The 23,625-nt window shown below is 40.3% G+C and overlaps 1 protein-coding gene across 1 annotated transcript; it reads right to left on the reverse strand.

The window, feature by feature from the left end:
• Positions 1 to 7,204: 7,204 nt before the first annotated feature.
• Positions 7,205 to 8,054, reverse strand: LOC147889188 (uncharacterized). Its single transcript, XM_087391999.1, has 3 exons — positions 7,663 to 8,054; positions 7,479 to 7,541; positions 7,205 to 7,398 (listed from the first exon to the last, which is right to left on the reverse strand). The coding sequence occupies exons 1-3, from the start codon at positions 7,733 to 7,735 to the stop codon at positions 7,205 to 7,207; spliced, it is 330 nt and encodes a 109-aa protein (XP_087248125.1). The 5' UTR covers positions 7,736 to 8,054.
• Between the last annotated feature and the right edge of the window lie 15,571 nt (positions 8,055 to 23,625).

A 23,625-nucleotide genomic window follows, 5' to 3' on the forward strand; every position in this document is an offset into this window, starting at 1 on the left:
TTGGTTGTTTTAGTTCATAGTAGTGTATTCTTGTCATCCAGCACAATCCTAGCATCGAAGTTCCCGCTAGTTGTTGGGAGAACACCCATGAGTCTTTAATGGGGCTTGCTTGGCAGAAATCTCCACAAAAAAGGAGGTCCACACCGCCAAAAGGCTCACTGTGCCTGTGTTGTATTTCTCGCATGCACATATCAGCAGCCGATGAACGTGTTTGCACCCACCATTGAAACTTCATCGATGACAACTAGCTCGATGTTTTTATATAAGGATGACAGTGTTTGTAGCTTCTTTGCCAAAAGGGCTATGTAATTGCTTGCAAGATGTGGTAGGTGAAGGGTTGTGTGTATCGTGCTTCTGCCTATACCTCTGGCTGCTTTTCCCGTGTAAGCTAGCAAAAGCGCTCTTGGCAAGTCGGCGTTTGTTGTCTCTTTGTGTGAGTATAGCAGCAACAACACTTGCACAAGTAGCATTGCTATGAATGTTTTCCCATACCCTACATCGTCAGATATGAATATTCGGAACCTCTCCTCTGGTCTCAGCCATTTTTTCAACAAGATGTCATCCACAATGGCGAGTTGTTCTTTGTTTGTTTGGTGGTACATTCGATAGTATGCCTTGTTTGTCAAGATGTTAACTGGATGATGTTGCGTTGCTTTTGGTGTGCTCATGTTGCCTACGTTGCGCATTTCTTGTTGCAGGTCAAACTTGTCGACATCAAGCGCCACGCTTGATGCGTCAGTTGAACTCAAAGTGTCTGTAGTCTTGTTGGACACGTAGATGTCTCGAAATGTTCCTTGTTTGTTGAGCAAAGCCTCATTCTCCAAGATTATCTTGTTGCATGCAGAGTGCATGTCATGCCATGTCAGGTGTATGCTATCCAGCAAATGTTGTACCTCTCTAAATGGCAGGTAGAGGAGGCATTTCTCTCTGTAGTGCTCCTCGGTTTAGTATGCTTGTTGTAGTTGTTGAATCGAATTATCTTGCTGCACTTCCTTCTCCACTCTCGACCTCTTTTTGTGTCAAATTCGCTTGGAAATACTGCCAGGCACATGTTTTTTGAGTTGTTTGCCCGTTTGATGTACTTGTTGATGATGTCATCGAAGAACACTTATGTGATGTCTGGTTCTAGCCCCTCAAGCTGCGACCTTCTCTTCAGTAAAAGTGTTCGTTCCTCTACTGCGCTCGTGTTTATGTAGATGAATTCTCTCGTGGCGCTTGTGAGGGGTACTGAAAAGCATAGGTAAACGGCTTGTTGTGCGATGATATGTTGCGTGTTAAGTACGGTGTTCCCAACTTTTCATATGCGCTTGTTCATTGGCAAGTTGTTCTTGATGCTGTGCTTGATTGCTTCCTTGACTGTGTTTGTTGTTTCTTTGTCGATCTTTGTTATATAGGATGTACAGTAGGAGGCTTCCCCATGTGGGTTCATTACAAATTGCACATTTGTGTTTGCCTCCCATAATGTTGAGATTGTGGGATTGAAAGTGTTTGTGTATATATATTTTGGTTGTCTTTGTAGAAGCAAGGAAGGTTCTGAAATGGTGCTTCGTAACGCAAGTATGTATTCGTCCTCTGCTATTCCTATGTTAGCTAAAAAATCCTCAAGCGCTAGTGTCTGTGCTTGGGGTTTTTCAAGCACTGCAAAAACCTTCTTTGAGTTTTTTCTGTGCCTGCCTTTACGATCGTTGCTTTGTAGGGGGAGAAGGACACGTGTCTCCCTAAGAGGTCGATGAGGGAAGCTGAATCGGCATTTCTTGTTTGTTTTAGTGCATGTTTTCCTATGCCAGTGCGTCTGAATATCTCTCAAATGCAGTGGAAGTTGTGAGGACTCTGTGGAAATGTGGCTATCCACATACCCCTTCCCCATATAAGTCCATGGTCGTGTTGGCTTCCTCTATTCTGAAATTCAGTGATGAAAAAAAGATCATCTATGGGGCCCAATATGCTGTCATCTTGCCTCAACAAGGTCTTCATGGCTCAGAATTTATATGCATAGTATTGCGCTTTTGTGATAGGGTTTGACCGAACCATGTTTTGGAGATCATCCATGGCCTCAGTGTGGCCACCATTGTTCGGGTTGTTGCAGAGAGCTTGCACAGGCAAGAGACCAGGGGCTCCCAATGTTTCTTTGCAGCTGAGAATGCCACAAATAATGTTGGCAGGCCCAATTGCCTGAGCATTGCAAACACATTTTGTTTCAACCTTTGCTTGTAATCGGTTGATGTGCACAGGCAAACAAAGTCACAGAACCAATTTTTGACTGCAACAGCTGCTCTATGTTTGTATCGACAAGCGCCGCTTGTGCTTTTATGCAAATTCCTTGGAGTTGTCCCTTGTGCAATCTAACCCAGCTCAAGGATACAATTTGCTGGACCAGTACTTTCATGAGTTAAAGAACAAGTTCTCGATGCATAGTGCAAACCATCGGTCCTTGTGTCTGAGCTCCCACTTGACAATGTCTTGGTATGTTCTTGTTGTTGTTGGCTCGTACTCTCTCTTCTGCCCATAGAAAAGGGTAGGGAATGCTAGTTCCTCGCAGTGCTTGTCGTACAGAAGCCCTATTGGGAAAAACCCCTCCAACGAAGCACCATTTAGGGTTTTGCCTTCGAAATCCACCACTTGATGTGCTGTGTAGATGCCATGCACTAGTGTGTCTGTCCCCTCGATTTCTTTCGCCTCATCATTTTCATTGTCAAGACCAAATAGTCCTGCACTTGTCCCATCCTCCTACATTTTTTTGATATGTTGTGTCCACATTGTGTTGACCTTGACTTGTTCTCCCCAAAGATTGTTTCGATTCATAAAGTCTTTGTGGATGTCCTTTGCAAGCTTCATCTTCGTTCTAAGCGTGAGGCAACCACATCCCTCAAAGCTCAGTGTGTCTTTGACTTTGGCCAAGTAATTGTTTTGCTTTATGGCTGATCCCATAGTAGGGTCAGTGCATTTCCTCTTGCTGCCAGGGCAGGACTGTAGGGCACTCGCATGAGCTGTGGTTGGGTTGTGAGCGCGGAGATTTAAGTGGTCATTGGTAGGTATGGTAGCCATGCGTGACCTTGTTCTATATATCTTTCCACAAATTAACTCCCTCATACCTCCCATGGCCCATTTTTTCTTCGAAGGCGCATGCAATAGTCTTGGCCGGCTGTCCTGGATGTAAGTGCATCACTTGGAATAGTATTACCTCATCCTCGATTGTCCAAGTTTTGTAGGTATGCTTTTGCTTGAAAGGAACTAATGGGACAATAGTTGATGGCAATGTTGTTTCATCCAACATCATTACATGCCCTCCTTTATCGTTTAGATGCCCAAGGGCAAGCTCTTTAGCTAGCTCCTTGCCATTGTGCACCAACAATCTGAAGGAACCACCTAAACTATGTTGGACAATCCTCAAGGTGTCGATTACTCTTTGTCATGTGCATGCGCTTGCTCTAGTGTTGGCAACCGCTTTGTTTTTTGGCTCTATGGATGCATTGACACACACGTTGTAGCTTTCCATTATGGACTATAGAATATCATATCTACTTGTTGGGTGCAGAGCTAGCACGCAAATAAGAACATCTGTGTTGCTCGGGTTGTGACTCGTGAGCAATAAAACCATCATCGGCGAACATTGTATGGTGCAATAACGGCTTGTATATCCATGGTGTGTTGGTGTTCATGATTTTTTTTTCCAACAAAGGGTTGTGAGGGCATTGGTAGTTTTTTTGGGTTTGTTGTTTGGGCATGTTGCTATCACTTGTATACTATGTTGACTTACCTTGAAAAGGAAAGCAAGAGTTTTATTAAGGGCGCCCAATTTAGTGAAACTCACCTCTAAACAAAGCCTAAGAGCCCACGAAGACACCAAATTAAATGAAACGTAAGAGTGAAAAGATGAGTTGCACAAGAGTTGCACCAAGCAAGGAGGTCTTGATTTATTTGGGTGGCATGTACAATGGAAGTTTTATTTTGCATGGTGAGATTTACAATGGGAATTTCTAGTATTGGAAGGAGGGCAGTGTCTCCCAGGAGGAGTGCTTGGAAATGCAAAACTTGAAATGCTTGAAAAAAACTTGAGAACTATTTACAACGGAACAAGCAAGGAAGACTTGTCAACCACCCATCATGAAATCCATCACAAACTCGACGCTATTTACATTGAACTCCCCTAAAGGCTTTTTGTCAAACAACATGTTCCTCGTGGCCACAATAATACGACTCTGAAACTCTATAAAGGGGCAATTTAGCTTCAACATGTCGTCAACATGGTTCCCACAGAGTTGTATGTCCGTCACGGTCCACAACGCATCCTTTCAAGGAGGGAATGTGCGAGATTGTCTGAACACAGTCACAGAAGTAGCAAAATGGACTCTCTGCTCACGCGTGCACAGCCACAACCTCCACATTGGAACTCGACTAGTGGGCCGTTCAGCCCGATAAAGTGCAGCACTCCAACAACCTAACCAATTGACAGACAGATTGTCAACACGGTTCTATGTTGATGGTATTCAATGCGAAATTTTCACCTCACCTTTTTTTTGTAGCCCAATTGTGATACTTGGCTTATGAAAGTTTCTTGTAGTGCCACCGAAAGACTTCCCTCTGGGACTGCCACTAAGATAGTAAAGTTAAACACAGCAAGAGCGTGCCTTGCGCACATAAAGGATATGTGTCTTGGCAATGTACATGACAATGCCTTCGTCTATGAATTCTTCGACCAACCGTGCTAGCATGTGCCTCCTCTTCGCCACAAAAGTTAGCTGCAAGAAAAGTTGTTACTACTCAAGAGATCTTCAAGCAACAATTAGTTGGAGGTTGGCCGTCTAGAACAACTAGTGCTTATTGTGGCTCGGCGGTCTTTAATGTTCAAGCCGTCCACAATGATGATTTGGTCTAATGGAGGTCTGTCCAGGTCCACCTTTACAATGACGAAAGCTATGGTTGCCATCAACGACGCGAACGATGTCTTGCTTGTTTCCATCTGGTTCGCTACCCACGGTGCATAGATTCGTATTGGCTTCTCAAGAACAAATGATATGATGCCTTCAAAGGGCTTGGCTTTGATTATTGTTTTTGTGGCTTCCACTCACAAAGACAAGAAAGAAGTGCCACCTTTTCCCAGTGCTCGCTTAGCAATGGCAGGGCCCTCTACCCGAAAGAAGCCATCGACCTACAGAACATCTTTTAATTGAAGCGCGTAAGCATGTGGGACGTGCAAGGTTATGGTCTTGCAATATTCCATGTTTGTCATGTCAACGCGCATGAAGATAGGATACGAGACATCCTGTGCCTTAAACATTCCATACTTTGACAGCACCTTGCCCTCGAAGGCAAAACGGTATGGCACATACTCCAACAATGAGTTTATGAGAAAAGTCGGGAGAGCACTAGAGCAAGGCAAGGCTAGCTCTATTGGCACAATTGCTCCAAGTTGGTGCACTTCAGCACTTGCATTGTTCGATAGGCCGGCTTGCTGTTTTTTATTGATTTTGTCTAGCTTTTGTGAAATCGAGGAGCTTGCTGGAAAATGAAAAGTTGTAGTCGTGTGAGAATAGTCGAAGTCGTACAACGATGGTGCGTATGTCTTGTTGTGCATTAATGGTTGCATGAGATAAATTTAAGCTGTATGAGTGCAATGCAAATGATTTATTGTATTAGAGCTTTGTGAGAGTAGCAATAACCATAATGAAGTGTTAAAACGTTGTTAACAAGATTATCCAATCCTTCTAAAGTGCGAAAGCAAGAATAAAAGTTCAAAACAATCTCCACCATGGTGTTGCATTCTTTCTGCCATCCCACAATGCTATTATGACTACTTAAGTAGCAGAGAAGCGTGCAAGTTTTAGTCATTGCTAACATGCATTGAAATAAACGGTTGCCCTTGGCTATTGGGTTGTAAATTTCATTACACGCGCTCATTTTGCCAACTCGCGTAGAAAATGAATTAGCTAAGTTTTGACTGTGGAGCTAGTGTGGCTTGTTGTGTCTTCTGAATTGTTTTCGTCTACCTTGAAGAGGGGCTCGATGTCGAGCTCGATCCTACAACACATCTTCAGCAGGCATCCTTGCTTGCACCCCTCTTTCTTGACTGAATGATTAAAACTACAAAGGCTCAGCCCTCAAACCATGAGTATGGTGTATGGAATGCGTTTATGCCAAGTGAGCGTTTACCTTCGATGTAGGCTAGTTTTGCGGCCACATTGAAGGCAGTCTTGAGTGTTTTCTTGCTAACTTCTTGATGCTGGAGCTTCAAGAGGGACCCGTCTCTTTTACAAACTCTTTTGCTACTGTGAATACAATAGGTACGTCGACGGTGGGAGACGGTCCGGGTGTTGTTGCTTTTAGCAAACAATCCCTAGATATCGAAACAAATCCTTAGCTGGCTAGAGCACGGATGTTTCCATTAACCACCACACTAGAAGGGAAAAACGATTGAGCATCTGAAACTAGAGGCATAGAGTTTAAAAGGGAATGTATTAAATTTTGAAATATGGATCAGGATGCTAAAACGTTTACAATGTATTAATTTCTCGAATATTGGTGCGGCCATCAATAAGGATGCAACGTTTGGGCTGCGCAAGCCCAAAAGAATATGTCAAACAAACACGCAGTCAGACGCACCACTGATGCAAACCCAATCCTAGCCTTGACCGTAGAATCGCCTTCCTCGACCTAGTCGGAGTTCCCTTCCACACCTACGGACGTGTGCTTTCTTTCAAGTCTGAGACGCTCCAAGAGCGGATTTGTTTTGTGCTGTCTATCGGAATTAGTGAAGAAGATTTGGCAAAGATTCTCTCCAGGCATCGCCATATACTGTCTACAGGCAGTTTTTGGGCGTCTCGAGAACTTTCCAGGGAAGCTATTTGCAGGTACATGGTCCAGCGTCTCTCAGTCTTTAGTCTATCCTTGGAAAATGTCACCTAGAAGCTATAATACTTTGAAACGCTAGGCCTGAACCCAAACTCATCTCGATTCTATACTTTTTTTTTCACGCTCTCATGCTTGACCCCCTAAGTTCATACAGTCCCGACTCGATTCGCTATTGGCCCGCTAATTTACCTGCCGTGGAAAACGTTCAAACGTGGACATCATGCGGGAGCTAGAAAGCGAGAGAATTACAGACACACATGGAATTGAACATTTGTAGAGGAGGAGACAGGTTTTTGTTAAGGTCAATCCTGGCAGGTACGTCAAGGACCGAGTGCTAAGCAAATAAGTACTTCACTCAGCCCTCAGAGTCTTGGAACAACCCAGAGAGCAAAGTAAGCGTGCGAGGAATCTGAACTGAAGCAGTGCAAGGGAGAGGACCTTCGTTCTTTGGCGCTTCCAGCGCTCTGACCAAATTATCCTCCGTGATCTTTAGTTTTCCGTGGGCGATAGAATTGGCTTTTGCCTCGTTGCGTGATTTTTTGGTTGTGTCTGCAAGAGGATACCCGTCAAATTTTCAGCAATTGTCAGTCCGAAACAACCTTGAACGCAGAGCGAAGAACTATTATGACCTTGGCAATGGGAAGTTGCTTCTTGTGCGCTCCCAGGGTGGGGCTCTGCAATGCTCATCATTCCTACGCAACAACACGAAAAGATTATGCAGGCAAGGAGAAATATTGCAAAGTTTGAAAGAACGAATCACGAAACTTGGACGAAATCAGAATACTTGCAACAGAGGCACGGATAAAGGGGTACCTTTCTCAAATTCACCACTGCTGGTGTCCATGGAGTCATCGGATCCAGAATGCACATAGTCAAAGCTACCCATGGCAAGGAGAAAACAATTTTCCAAGAGGATGAAGTTCTAAACACGATACGTCAACTGCTGCAACCTGGGGTATTTTGTACACAACAACCAGCTTAGCATCTACTCGTTTGGGCGTTGCCCAAGAGGAAAATAGAAGATACTCGTCTGGGCGTTGCCCAACATGCTCATACTACATATGCCAGGAGGAGAATTGTTCAACGCCAGCGCAGAATTTGGACATGACGGGAAATTGCAAGGCCAAACGGGTAACTTGGATCTAAGCGCAGCATGCGAGCTATTGTGAGTCATCCGGTTAACGAAGTTGATTCAAGACTGTGAACAGATTGTGATGCACACAGCTATAGATAGGGATGACGATTGACCAATTGTAGACTGTGACGAACAAATTGAACAGATTGTTGCATAACGATTTGATCAATGGTGATGGTTTTCCATGGATGCAGGGGCGACAATCACTCTGCTCAATCCATGGCCCTACGTCGGTTGGCTAAGCATCCAAACAGCCTCCGGTTCTGCACTGGCAGGAGGAGCCTCGCTTCTGTCTGGAATCAGCCCCAAGAACTTCAGCCCCACGTCCACCGGACTAAGCAAGCCTCCACCAGACTAAACAAGCGACGACGGCGAGGAGAGATGGAGGAAGCAGGGCGGAGGCGAATGAGGATGCAAAACACAGCGACGAAAGTTAGCTTGCGAGACACGTGGGTGGCCAAGGATGGACACGTAACCAGAAATGTAGCTGGACAAGGATGCACAAATAATAAAAGGGTGCAACAAATAAATGCCCGAAATTAATTTTCATTTTTGATCCCGTAAGACCTGCAACGGCAGGCCAAAAAACGTGCAAACTATAATACAATGAACCTACAACAATAGTAGCACATGACCTGATTTGCCCAGAATAAATTTTTAATTAGAAAGGCAAAGGGTTTAAAAAAGAAGATGTGTTCCCCATCACATTGTAAATGATAAAATTAAAAGTTTTATAATGCACACTTGTTGAAACCTATAATTATGACGGCATTTATGAAAGACATATTATATATATGTTGCACAAAGTGTTCACATAAAACCTATAAACTATATACAATGAACCTTATTTTCACCTTTTAAAAATATTCTCTCAATTTTGCAAAATTTTAGGGAATTTAGTCATATTTTAGTTGAAAATACTACAAATTCTCAAGAACAACCGTCAAATTTTTAAAACCCCAAGTTTGTAATTTGTAGAGAAAAATATTTTCTATGAACAAACACACATGGTGATGGTTTTGAATTTCAAAGTAGGCGTGAAAAAAAATATATATATACTACATAAGAATGGCCATTGCGTCCAATGTTGTAGCTTCATTCCTTAATAGTTTTATTTGTGAGTTTTGATGGAGAGTATACATAGCATGTATATTATGTCAGTCATAATCATGGAAGCCTATGGCTTAGTTTTGGTGAGTTGGGAAATCAGAGGGCTTAAGAGTACTTGCAGAATCGAGGGTTATTTGTGAGTTTTGATGGAGAGTATATAGATAGCATGTATATTAAGCCTATGGCTTAGTTATGGTGAGGTGGGAAATCAGAGGGCTTGATAGTGCTTGCAAAATCAAGGCCTAAGATCTAGGCGTGGGTTCCCTATGTCTAAGCATTCATGTAAGGGTGCATTAATAGGCCCATGAAAGGGCTAAGGAGGTAAGGAGAATCCCATTTGTAAGGATTGGGCTTGGAGGGAGAGTTTTAGAAAGAACTCAAAGTTAGAAGAGAGAGAAAGTGAAAGAAGATGACTCCCACATCCCACCTAAGGAGATCTCTGAAGCTCGTGGCAGGGTGGATAGCTAGATTACAACCCTCTTATCTTGCTTGTGTAAAAATGTAGCTCAATTGTGACTCCAATGTGCATTACGTTATAGATTGACATGTTGTTGCATTAGTTTAATGTAAAACCAATGTTTTATATTTTCTTTCCTGCTATGGAGCACGAAGCCAGTGGGTGCATACTTAATAGGTTTGCATCTTGTTGCATTTATTTATTGACTGAAGTAGATGTCCCATAGTTTTGTTTTGTTTTTTAGCACACAATCATTAATTTGAAATATACTAAATCATTATTATTTTTTAAATGGTAGAAAAAGAAATAGGGAAATTTTAGAGATGAGACATGATACAAGGTTTAGTGAGCTAATAATCCTTGTAAAAATCAGGGGTAGCAAGTTTTATTATTTATGATGGACAAAGATTAGCATTTTTGGAAAATTGAAGCCCAACAAATACATGAATAAGGCATTGCTTGAATAAACTTGTGAGTTCTTTTTGTGATAACATGGAAGTAATCATCAATACTACCTTTGAGATGTAATGAGTTGGACTATGATCATATGAATGATGGTGTTATTGGCCTTGGATTTTGCATGCAAAATGGCCCTTTCTTTAGATTCCCTAGCGCTCACTCGTTCGTCAAGAACATGCATTAAAAAAAGAGATGACTAGTTAAGTTAATAGTAAATTTATACGATTAAAATATGAATGTGTTGTAAAAAGGGAGCTGTAGTTATTAAACTAATGAAGGTGAAGGCCCCTTCCCCTTAAAAAAAAACCCAAAATAGTGACATTTTGAAATTTAAAAAAGTGAGAAAAATATTAAAGTTATAAAAATAAGAAAACCAAAGAATGGAACTGCATACGACGTGATGTATAGGGAGATGTCGCAATGCTTCCTCTCTAGTTATTTATAATATTAGAGAATGTGCCCCTCTCTCATCAATTTTTTGTTTTAGCTCTTCTTTCTACTCTATTTTCTACTCAGATCTTTGATCTACTTTCCTTAGTTTAGATGCAAAAAGATTAGCTTTGATGGATTGCTTGTATGCTCCTCTTATAAGTAATACTCGTATTCAAGTTGATGGATAGTTGTAACAAAAAGCTAAACGGGAACTTTGCTCTTGCTTGAAGTTTTTCTTGAATTAAATCATGAATTTATAGAGACATGGAGATTTTTTATTTCAAAAGTGACCAGGTTTCAAGCAAACAAAAAACCAAAGCTCGGAAAATATGAAAATATGAAATAATAAATCTTCATTGATATAATCCTTCTACGTGTCCTACTAACATCTCTCATGTGCCTTGGGGTTCACACTCATACATAGTGAGAGGCAAATTCAAAAGATTGTTCTTGCATGGTATAAAATGGGAGGCTGACATAATTTCTATCATTCATGCACTAACAACAAGGTTGTGAAACCGGTTAAAAATCTAGCCAATCTTATATTGACGTGTCATTCTATCTAGTGTCTCTTCTGTTGCTATTTGCGTGCTTCATTCTTCCTAAAGCCTCCTCACTGGCAAGCTTTATAGTGTTGCTTGACCACCTCTTCATGCTTCAAGAAATGTCCCAGTGCCACCCACCTCATCACAACTTATGAATTTGTGTCTAATAGGCCATATATTGTTTTGCCTACCTCATGCAAAGGTGAGAAACAGAGAGAGAGAGAGAGAGAGAGAGAGAGAGAGAGAGAGAGAGAGAGATTATACATTATATATGTAGTATATTATATACTTTATATATTATAATATAATGCACACCCACACATGCACTGAGAGAGAGACAGAGCAATAGTACCCTCTATAGCTACCATGGTGAATAGACTAGTGGAACTCAAATTGTAATCTCAAGACACCACTTGTATTGGTTGCTATTAAGTTCAAAGGAATGAAGCTACAACATGTGGAGCTAGATGCTATCATGACATAGTCTAATTCCTAAGGGTTAGTGTTTGTGTCTAAATAGTGGAACAGCAATAAAATATAAGGCAACAGGGACCATTTCTCTAGGAAGGATTGCATGAACTCTATTTCTTTGATTGGTCCTAGCAAGGCAGTTAAAGTGAGCACATGACCTGATACAACCTTTCAATGAACTAGATGTGATCACTTGCTGCCTCTCCATTTCCATCTCCAATTCTTGTCCATCGACCAATCTACCTTGCACATACATCAACATTCTATCTACATGCCTATGGGACCATGGAAGTCAAGTGCCCAAGACATCCCCAATGTGCAACAAGGCTTCACAAAAGTTGTGTTTGGAATCCTTTCTTGACTTAGTTTTGAAAGCTCTCCAATGCAAATGCTTAAAAGCCATCTCCTTCAATTGTACAATTTCTTCTTCCCACGTCATGAACCATGTGCCATGGTCTTTGACCTTGCAAACCTTTTATATAAGGACAAAAGGTGTTATAGTCCTTCAATGCTTGGGCTAGTGCATGTAAGTAGCTCACCTATGTATGCTTGGTAGTCTAATGAGTGCAAGATAGGCATCCCCTATCCACCATATATATATTGTGGCAAATGGATGAATTGGCAGCAGTCATAATACATGATTTGTGAATCGATTATTGGTAGAGAGTAGCATTGGGCACAAACAACATTAGGGTTGAAATGATTTCCAAAATTTGATCAAGATTTACTATCTGATGTATCTCATGTGCTGCAGTACCGACAAGCTAATCTTTTAGAAGCTCAAAGTAGGATCTATTATCAAGAAGCTTAAAGTTCTAGGCCCACTCTTGCTTAGATTCAGCGATGGACGTGCATAGCTAGTGATGCTCTTCATGCAACAAGAAGCTTAAACTTCAAAGCTTACTATTGCTTATATTCAAGGATGGACATGCGTAGCTCATGACGTTTTTCCCGTGAAAAACTATAGAAGCATCTAGATAAACCATTCTTAAATTGTGCTCTCACCAACCCATTTACTAGCACTATAAACCTTTGATCCAATTGCCCACGGTTTTCCCCACCCCCTCGTGTATCATCCAATCATTTTTTGTAGCACCCAACGAATAAACACTCTCATGTACTAGGGGAAGGACCTTGGGGACCCCATTTTCCACCATTTAGAAAGGAAAAGGGCCTCACAACCCCATTTCCCACCATGCTTGTTATACTCTACATAAGCATCCAGTGTCACAGTAGCCAAAAGTAAGATGAAAAAGCAACTTGGGCAACTTAAGGTTGCCATGCTAATTTTTGGCAATTGATGCAGGCAACTGAAGCATACGAGCATGTGAGCATAAATGATGAATTCAATTGATAGTGACATGCAAACATATCATTGTGGGATATACAAAGATCAAGTGGAATATGAAAGATCAAGTGGCCACTACTGCTCCTTGCATGAACAACAATTGTGATGTATAGGCCATTAGCAATTTACTAAGGATTTCATACCAATGAGTTCAACCACATTACTTTCTCCCATGTGAAGGGTTGAAGGGAGGCTTGGGCCTTTAAGCGGGGTTTTTATTAAGTAAATAATGTGACACTAAGTGAAAAGTTATGAAATGTTTACCTCTAATGTTTGGATGTGTTTGTTCAAATTTCCAAAGGTTGTCCATGGGTAGAGTAAAACTTCATCCTATGTGCTTTGGTGCAAGCAACCAATGTGATGTTGGGCCACTCCCAAGGATCACATCTTCTCAATTTTCAAAATGATCCAGTTCTAAAAGTGGCTAAATTGGACCAACTTTAGACCTTTACATGTAAATTAATATGGTCACATATTCATCCATTTTATTATCAATAACTATGTTGGTTAAAGCCTTATAGGAGAAACAATCAACCTAATGGACTACGTGGAACATCTAATATCTTGTTCCTTCTAAGAAACTATAGGAAATTGCATAAATATTTAAGCAAGAAGTTATTTCAAGGCCTACATAAAACATGAACCCGAATGCATAGAATAAGAAAATAAACAAATCCTACAACTAATGTGTGAAGCTAAGCAAAGAGAAAGATGCATAAAATGCCCTCATTGAAGAAGAATGGAGGTAGTGGTAGATTCTTCATGCAAAAAGAAGATGGTTTCCATTACTTTGTTGTGCTTAATATAGCTCTTGAAGATCTATGATTCTTGCTATAATTTTACCACAGCTCTGTGTGCTTCCATCATTATTAGATATCCACGTTCATAAACATCTTTCTGGATTATGGACTCTTTAAAATCCCTCATTGAAGGGTTTAATGACCTCAATGTGGAGTTGGAATATGTGCTTGTTGTGTTTATGGAATATGCATAGATTGGAAGCCTCATGAAGCTATGGGTAGAGTGGCATCTACATTCCATATTATGAGATAGGAGGTTATGATTTTGGCAACTCCAAAGTGGACAAGTGCAAGCCTTTGAAGTTGTAGTTGTGGTGCTTTTCATAAGCAAAGTGGATACCTTTGAAAGCATTCACAAGGCCTGTGAGCTAGCTCAAAAATTGCACAGTTTATGGAGTCCATCCTCAAGCCAACAAGAGGAGAAGACAATCAAGCTTATATATGATGTCAAATATCGTCATTGATGTCTTGGCTAGAGGGACTATGCTTGTGGAAAGCCTACTTACAAGAAGAGTATGAATCACCATGACTATGGATGATGCTAAGGCAAAATAATTGGAGGTGACATGCAATTTGGTGGAGCAAGATACATCTCCAACTGAGTCTTGTGCATCCATTGCAAGACTCCTCACCTTAATGAGGTATATACTAAAGGGATAGCTACATTAAAAGATGATGATTTGGTGAATGAAGATGAACAAGAAGAGTTCAAGGCGAAGATGAAAGAGGGTAATTACACATAGGGGATGCAAAAACAAATAAAGATGAAAAATATGCATCAAAGATTGATTGGGAGGATAGGACTCCCTCCACCTCCTCCTCCCACTCTGAGCTAGGATGAACTCCATGGCCCAACTTAGGGAGTTAGATATCAATTTGGAGTCTTCATCAAGGTGAATCCTTCCAAAACAAACACTAGGAATCCCTATTTGGCCGCCGTTCAACCTCCAGCCAAAGTCTTACTGGGATGTTACTCCATACTATTTTTTATATATGCAAATAAGCAAGCATAAATTCTTGAGGTTTGATTGGATCACTTCTAAATAAAAAGAAAATTTGTTCTTTGAAGTTGACAACTTCTAGTGTGCCCATACTGAATTGGCAGCAACTGCTGCTAAAGGTCCTTGATGGATGATACACATGGGAACTTGCATTTTCAGATCTTGCTAGCCTCGATTGTGTCTACATAGTTTTCTATAGGCTATTGCATAGATCCCTTGTAAATCACACTTGGCTAGAAGTGGAGGAGAAGAATCCACACTTGCAATCACAAATTAGAGTAAAGAATGGTCCATTACATAGTATGCAGCCAGGGATCCACAACAAGTAGGAAAAGAATGATTCCTCAACAAGTAGTATAAAACTAGCAATGTTATGCAATGAGACTCGATGACTCAAAAGAATGAAGGTCATAACCAATACTAGCTACATCATTGTAGCTATGGAGTGCATTCCATAGGAAAGGTCTGAGTAACTATTCTATTGGATGCTCACCAAGAGCTTCGAGGACCAGAAAGATAAGTTGTCTCACGAATCAAATCCATGAAATGCTACATGGAAGTAGTGGAAAAAGGATTCCATCATGAAAACCTAGCTCTAGGAATACATAGTAATATGCAAAAAGGTGTGAGCATGACAATCTCAAAAGGTGTCATATTACGTTGTGTTGTTCTCAGGTGGTAGTGTTTACCTTATAATAAAATTCCCTCAACTCTCCCTGGTAATGCAGTGTTTCTCTAAAAATGGGAAAAACATTTAACATTGTTATGGGTAAATCACACTTCTACAAAGTTCTAATTGGACTTGAATTTTGACTAGCTTGGTCTCAAAGTATGTAGTTCATTTCTATCAGCAATAGGCAGCTCTAGATGAAGCTCTAGGATTTAAAACTATGTGGAAGCATTATAACTAACCACATAGAAGTTGTCAGTGTGTCACCAAAAAATAGAGAGAGAGAGAGAGAGAGAGAGAGAGAGAGAGAGAGTTCCGTTTGTTTTGTAGTGGATTGTAGAGCTATTGGAGGCACTAACATGAGAATTTCCATTCCATTTCTAAGCTAGATTTTGAGTGTCACAAGGAATGAAGGCCCTTATAACATTGTTGATAGTCTCAAGGAAGGAATACATGTGCAACCTATTCTAAAATGCCCTATAATTTTTCCTATGAAATTTGAGTGAAATTTAAATCATATAATTAAGCTATTTTTAATTAAAACTTATGAAGAAGTGAACTAGCAATAATATGAAGTATGTTTCAACATCTTGACAGGAATTTATTAACAAGTATTTAAACTTCATGCAAACAATCTATCTCTATCTCTATGTCTTCTCTATCTCTATTTCTATGTCGTCTCTATCTCTATCTACTCTACCTATTACCTAGGGACAATGAGAAGGAAGATTTTTTGATATGTGGAAACTGGGAGGAGACTAGTGGATAATTCATAAAGATGAGGGAGGATTTACATTCCAATGTCTTTTACATGCTGCACAACAACACATGCGTTAAGTATTAGTGATGAAAATAAGACCAAGTGATTCATCACTTCTATACATAATGGGAAAAAAAATCTAACACCACAATTCCAAGGAGTAACAACGATCTACAATTCATGATTCGACCATATCTCCTACAATATCATTACCAAAACAAGCAATCTGGAACAACGTTTGCATTCTCGATAGATTATTTAAAGCTTACATGTGATAACTTGGAGGACACTAGTGGATTATTCATAGAGATAAGGGAGGATTTACATTTCAGTGTCTTTTACATGCCACAGCAACATGTGGGTTAACTATTGGTGAGAAAAATAAGACCAAGCGGTTCATGACTTCTATACATAATGGAAAAAAACAATTTAACACCACAATGAATCTCCTATAGAATCTTGACAAACCTAAGAATATCTGTAATTCTTCTAGATTTGTAGGATGTGGCCATTCCAATATGGCCCTTACTTTGTCAGGGTCCATACGAACCCCTTGTTGGGATATTATATGTCCTGAGTGTTTCTCTTTTTTTGCAAAGAATTCACATTTGGATTCTTTAACAAAGAGTGAATTATCTCTAAGTAGTTGGAACACTTTTCGCAAATGTTCCAAATGCTTTTTCTTGGTTTGACTATAAATAAGGATATCGTCTAAAAATACTACAGCAAATTTCCCTAGATATGGCCTTAAGACACTATTCATAAGTGTCATGAAAGTTGCTGGACATTTGTTAATCCAAATGGCATTACTTTAAATTGATAATGCCCATACCTAGTATGAAATGATGTCTTAGGGACATCCTCTTCCCTAATTCGTACTTGGTGATATCCTGATCTTAAATCAATTTTAGTAAAGTATTTTGCCCCTTGCAATTGATCAAAGAGCTCATCAATGCGAGGCATAGGATACTTATTTTTTATGGTGATTTTATTTAGTGCTCGGTAACTTATGTATAAACGCATAGTACCGTCCTTCTTCTTTACCAGTAAAACTGTTGCAAACCAAGGTGAGCTACTTGTGATTTGGCCCTTCCAAAGATATTCCGTTAACTGTCTTTCGACCTCACGTTCCTCCGTTTGACTAAGCCTACATGGGGGTTTACAAACAGGGGTAGATCCAGGAATTAAATCTATTTTATGATCTACTTCTCTCTCAAGAGGTAAACCATCAGGTAAATCAAATGGAAAAACATCTATAAATTCAAACATTAAATCATTGAAAGAAGATTTATGCTTTTTAAAATTATCAAAAACAACATTACTTCTTTCTGATGCAGAAGACATAAAATCACCAATAAAAGTAAGTTCACAAAGATATACCTCGCATTCTTCTTGGTGTAGTAGTTGTTCCAATTCCATCGAACAAATAAGAGGAGAGTTAGGCACATCATGTTCTCCTTGAATCTGGAAGACTCTACCCTCTTTGTCAAACATAATGGAGTTATTAAGATAACTCCTCCATAAGCTATGCCCAAGACTGTGCAGCCGTTCTCGACCAAGCACTACATCTATTCGGTTGAGATGCATGATGTGGAAATCCAAGGCATCCTGATAGCCTTAAATATCCACCTCTACACCATATATCATGGTGTCTCAAACTTTTTTATCACTGCCCTTCGCCAAAGAGACCACATATTTATGGGCATTGGGACTCTCATGCAATTTTAATTTCTTAACTAACGAGTAGTTTAAGAAATTATGTGTTGCACTATCATCGACCATCACTCTTACTCTTTGCCTCTTAATTTTTCCATGCATCCTCATTAAATCACAAGGACCAAAGGTGGGCTGCCACATTGCCGATGATAGACAACACACATGGGTGCTATCCTCATGATAGACCTCTACCTTAGTGTACTTTTTAGTACCATTAAGCGGCAACACTTGCACCACATGCACTTGTTTTTGTGGAGGTCTATTTGGGGCTTTAGCTCTCACTGGTTTATTTTTAGGGCAGTTCCAAGCAGCATGGTCTTTGCCTAAACATTTGAAGCAAAGATTTTCTTGCTTGGATCTTTCATAATCCTCTTTCTTCAAGAGAGGATAATTTTGTGTTTGAGGTTTCTTAGGTAGTGCCTGAGTAACCTCCTTCTTAAAGTGCCCCTTCCTTTTTAAATTGGGAAATTTATTGAACTTTGGAACAAAACCTGTTTGCTCTGAAGTTCCAACTCTGAATTTCCCCATCGTATCATCATATATTTGGGCATACTTAATGGCTTCCTCAAAGGTTTTAGGAGAATTTCTTTTCACCTCAACCTAATAAGTGTCTTTGAGACTTCTCATGAAACCCCTTATCTTTTGGAATTCATCAATTCCCTTCAGCTTAAGGACTGCCTCCCTATAGTTCGCTATGTACTGGACTAGAGTGTTTTACCCATAGTGCAATTGTCCCAAGCCTCCCATGCTCTTTCTAATTCATTTTTCGGTAAAAACTCTTTTAGGAAGGCTTGTTCAAACTTAGTCCAATACCTAGGAATTCTATCACTCTCCCTGAGGCTCATCCACCATTTATAGGCTTTATTTCCAAGGGAAAGACTTGCTCCCATGACTTGATTTTCAAAAGGAGTATTCCTGAGTCAATTGAAGTCTTGCCATTTTTGCAAGAACGTATTAATCGCATCTTTATTACACTCCTTTTCTTTCCCATTGAAAACTGGCGATTTTAAGTCCTTAAGGATGTTTGAGGTTTCTCTAATCGAGAGGTGGATCTCTCAACTTGATTAGGAGGAATCGGTGATTTTTCAGTAATAGATACCGATTAAGAATCGGCTACCTTAGTTATAGCTTCAGCTAGGGTTTTTAATGTTTCATTGATAACTCCTAGCTATGTTTCTATATTTTGCATTCGAGTTTCAAGTTTAGTGAATTCCATATATGGAATTCCATAGTCACTATAATCAATATCCTCCATTTCCACATTATCCTCGAGTTTCAGTTTGTATCTCCTCATGTATTTCCTCTCCAACTATTACTTTTCCCTTTCTAGTCCTTTCCTCGGCCTCCCTAATCATACCATCCCTTTCTAGAGTTGTCATTTTAAAGACGTATTTTTTTCAAAAATTATAAAGCAAAGCGCTTTATGTCAGAGAGAAAAATGTGATGCCCACTTCCCTGGTATTTGTTCGAGGCATTGGATTCTCATCTTGAAAGTCATCTCACTTTCTTTGATTCATGTCCTAGCCTTTCAATTCTGCTCTTTCCCTTCTTTCGACTTTAAACTCGTCAACGCAATCTTTGATTCCCTTCTTTGATCTTCGCCATCTTGCTTTTCTTTAAGATTGGCGAGGCTAGACCTTAGATATAGATCCTTAGAGGGGTGAAAAAGGATCTTAGGACCTTAGAAAAAAAGGGACCTTGGAAAAAAAATGATGTGGCTTTCTTCAAAGTCTAAGAACCTTTGTATGACATGGCCTGCAAACATGCCCTTTCGAGAACTGCTACATGAATTTGCGTTGCATCACCCGGTCACTTCACTTTCTTGAGCAATCTCCTTGTCAATTGCACAAGTGCGCATAAGAGTAGAAGCTAGGGATATGGTGCACCCGTGATTCTTGAAGACCATGTTGATCTTGGCTTCTGAACTTCGGGGTTGTCGTGCCGATTCTATTTGAGTTAGGCCTCCAGTTCATAAGCTCTCTCATAAGATTTTTCTGTATATTCTATGATCAGGTCCTCGAATGGCTTGGCTAGACGTCTATTGGAATGCCAAAATGGTGAATCTCTTCCCTTCAAGCGTCCAATTGACAAACCAATCAACCCTCATCATCTTAGTAAGCTCTGTGACTCTGATGCCAACGAAGTCTCCGCTGCCCAAAACCATGGGACGTATTGAGCAGTAGACCAACTCTCCACTTCCTGAGTTTAGTTTCCTTTGAAACTTCTATAGCAGCCGCGAGAAAGAAAACATAGAATTTTATGCCTGGCAAGGGAGAATTTAAAGAAGTCTTAGCTTCTATGGAGGTTAAGCATGGAGAGGAGCAGTTGGAACATTCAAGGGAAAAGGATGAGAAAGTTGATGTTTCTCTAGAGATCAAGGACGAAAAAAGATGACTCAGCATGACGGACAAGATGAGAGATAGCAATGTCAAATACATTCCTCCATGAATTCACAATTGTTGGCTCTAAAACAGTGTTACATCCCCACAAAAAGGGCTCATCAAAGATTCTTCCACCCAGCCACGATTCCAGAGTGCTCTCTTCTTTTTGCATACGTGAACTCTCCCCGAGTTCCTTCTCTTTTTTTCCTTTGTTGGAGCCTCTCTCTAGAATCTCCCTTGAACCCAATGCTTGCCACTTAGAGCCCAATTGAGTGCCACATGTCCAATAAGGACCTTAGAACCTTAGTGCGCTTTAGACCTTAATATTGCACTCCATATTGATGCAAGCACTGTTGAGCCCCCTAGTTTCCTGCTTCACTGTAACCACACTAGATAATACCAGGATTATGCGGTTGACGTAACATATTTGCTACCCCCTCTGATGCTGCTGCTGTGCCACTCCCGTGGCCTCTGTTGTGCCACACTTGTGGCCAACCTCTTCTCTTTTACTACGATATGCAGACTACTTCGCCTCTCGCTAGTACATCTCGGCCCTCGTGCACCTTCCGTGACCTTCTTCAAACCATGTGTCGCTTCATCTAATCCTCTCTTAAACATGGATGATGGACTCACACATCTTCTCTTCAATCTTGCCTCATTACGACGGTCCTTTTTTCATGTGGGATCTCCCCTCGTTTTTAATACATGGGTTCCCGCCCCCCCCCCCCCTTTTTTCCCATCCTCCTCCCTTTCATTTCTCTCACATTCACTTATTTGACCCCCTCTCCTACCCCCCACTTAGCTTTAATTTTTTAAATATACCCTTGTCCTGTCCTTTTACCTCTTCCCCTTTGTACTATATAATTTCTTAATGTCTAGTTCTTCACTTAATTGACTCTAACTTTATTTGCTAATCTCTCACCCCCCCTCCTCTTCTATATATTTTTATTTCATCTTCCCTACTTCCATTTTCCTTCCCCCTTCTTTTATTTAATTATTCCCCTTATCTTTCCTTTAAAACAACCCCCCTTCTATCTCTTTTCCTTTAAATTTTACCTTTATATCCCCCCCCCTTTTTTTATTGTCATCTCCCCCCCCACCATTTCTCTCTCTTTTTACTTCATTATAGTTTCCTTCTAAAACTCACCTTGTAATTTTCGCCCCTTCTCTTTCTATATTTTTCAACCTCTCAAAATTTAAGAAAATACTCTCCCATTAATTTATCTCAAACCTAACCCCCAACCTTACCTTCTTTAACTATTCATTGGATCTAAAACCTTAAAGTCTTCCCCTCCTCTTTCTTATAATTTCTCCCTCCTTATGCTCGAAGTCTTAAGGTTACATTTAATGCTCTAATTTTTAAAGTTCTCCCCTTTCTCTTTCTATACTCTCATCCCAAAGGCATTAAGCATTTTCTTTGTTACATAACCATTTATTCACCGTCCCTTCAACACACCCCAATTCATTTTACACTTAAAGCATAATGTCGAAATTTAGCTTTATAAGTTTGTAGTGTGAGCAACTAGTTTTATTGTGATCCCAATAATAAGGGAGGGGTGTTTATGACACCTATCTTCCCAATTGAGGTTTAACTGGTTCTCATCATGTTTTCCTTGTTGGATAATGGCAGGTAGGCATATTCCTCTCTTCAATAAAAATGATGATGCCAATGACTTACCAAAGCTTGATTTCTCACATTTCCTTTTTTCATAAACAAATCTTCATTCATAGTGGATTTTGTATTTTAAAGTTTGTCATTTAACATTTCTCATTCCTACTTTAAATTTGTCTTCTCTTCACTATGGAAAGCGGTGTTGTAATGTCTTCTACACACACACGCTTTCCCCTGCAACTTTGGAGGGTTGCACATAGGACCTTTAAGTCATCAAGGCCTTTTTTGGCTTTTTGACTCCCTGATCTAACTTGGTTCTCCTTTTTTCCCTTTTTCCCTTCAGAAACATTCTTGGGATGTCTCGCTCCAATCAAAGACCCTCAACAACTCTAACTCTCGCTTCGAATCAAGGACCCACTCCGACTCTCGCTCCTGCCTCCCACCTTCGACTATTGCTCCCACCTCTAGAGGTTTGATTGAGATGTCATGTGGATATAGTATGTACACAATGTGATTGTATGATTAATACATCACATGGGCATCCTTGGCATTATATACACTTAATTAAAATATATATATATAGATTTTCTTTAAATTTTATTTTTCCCCTTTGAATAAAATCCCTTTATACCAATATTAGTGTTGACTCCAAAAGGGCTTTACGAAAGAACCCTTGAGTATATATTCTTTTATCCCCTGACAATTCTTGAAAGTGATGCCTCAAGGATTAATTTCATATGAGCATTTGTAGGGAAAACACATTCCCTTATTGGCCATATTATGTATTATTTGCATGTATAGCCTACACTATGGCTATTACTTAAGGCACGTGTGTACAAAGCCTTGAACTTTGACCAACTATCTATGGCTATCACCCTAAATGACATTAAAATCCATCCTTCAAAAGATAATGTCAACATCAGAAAACCGACCATGGCGGACAAAATAACGCCTACTGAGAGTGATCGACCAAGTCGAACCTTGAGTAGTAATGTTATTCATACATGGTTGGAACTTGGAAAGTCGCTTGCATGTAGACCTGTGGGGGTTAAAGGCAGTGCACTGTACCTTAACTCTAGTTATGTACAATACTCAAACACACATACACATGGATGACATAGAAGATTAGAGTGTTTTGCACCCACCAAAACTTGTGTGGCTCTCCCTCTCTCTCACTCTCTTCCATTCCGCTTCCATTCTTGAGATCTCTCAATGGGTATCAAAGCGTGGGTGTTCTTACTGAGCTCGGGGGTGAGCCTGGAGCTCGAAGTCTCCTAGTGCAGCTCTGTGGGAGGAAGGATAATCTCTGTTGGTGACTTTACCTGCATCCTGGTGTGCAAAGACCTTGCATAAACCTTTGGAAGTTCTCTGAGTGGTTTTTTGCAAGCCAGCAGATGGTTTTGGAGGAAAAAGACGTTTTTTTATGATTCCCCTATTCGTTTCGACTACTAAGAGTCCAGAATAACTTGTAGAGGCAACCATTGCCCGATTTTGGTGTCCATTACACTTCGTGAGTTTAAAAACACCTTCAATCTTGAATTTGGCATCATTTTGTTGGATTTCTGACTCATTGTCTCTGCTTCAACGTTTTTCTGCCAGTGTGTTGGAACTCGAGTTTGAAGGACTCAAGAGGTCCTAAAACTTCTATGTTGCTCATCATTTGCCCTCCAGTGGTGTTTACAAACAGGTTTGTTTGCAAAAACATTTTTTGGTCTGTGTGTTGGACTCAGTGATTGGGACCACGATTTTCAAAACCGTATGTTCCATTGCATTTTGGAGGCCCAGAAACCCCTACCTGCAAGGTCTTGCACGATTCCGTTGAGATTAGGAGAAGTTTCATCTCACTGAGGTGTCGAATTGTCTGTTTCTTTGTCAAAAA

Source organism: Dipteris shenzhenensis, chromosome 20 (assembly GCF_047967505.1).
Source record: "Dipteris shenzhenensis isolate YYH24624 ecotype China chromosome 20, Dip_SZ_1.0, whole genome shotgun sequence".
Taxonomy (NCBI): domain Eukaryota; kingdom Viridiplantae; phylum Streptophyta; class Polypodiopsida; order Gleicheniales; family Dipteridaceae; genus Dipteris; species Dipteris shenzhenensis.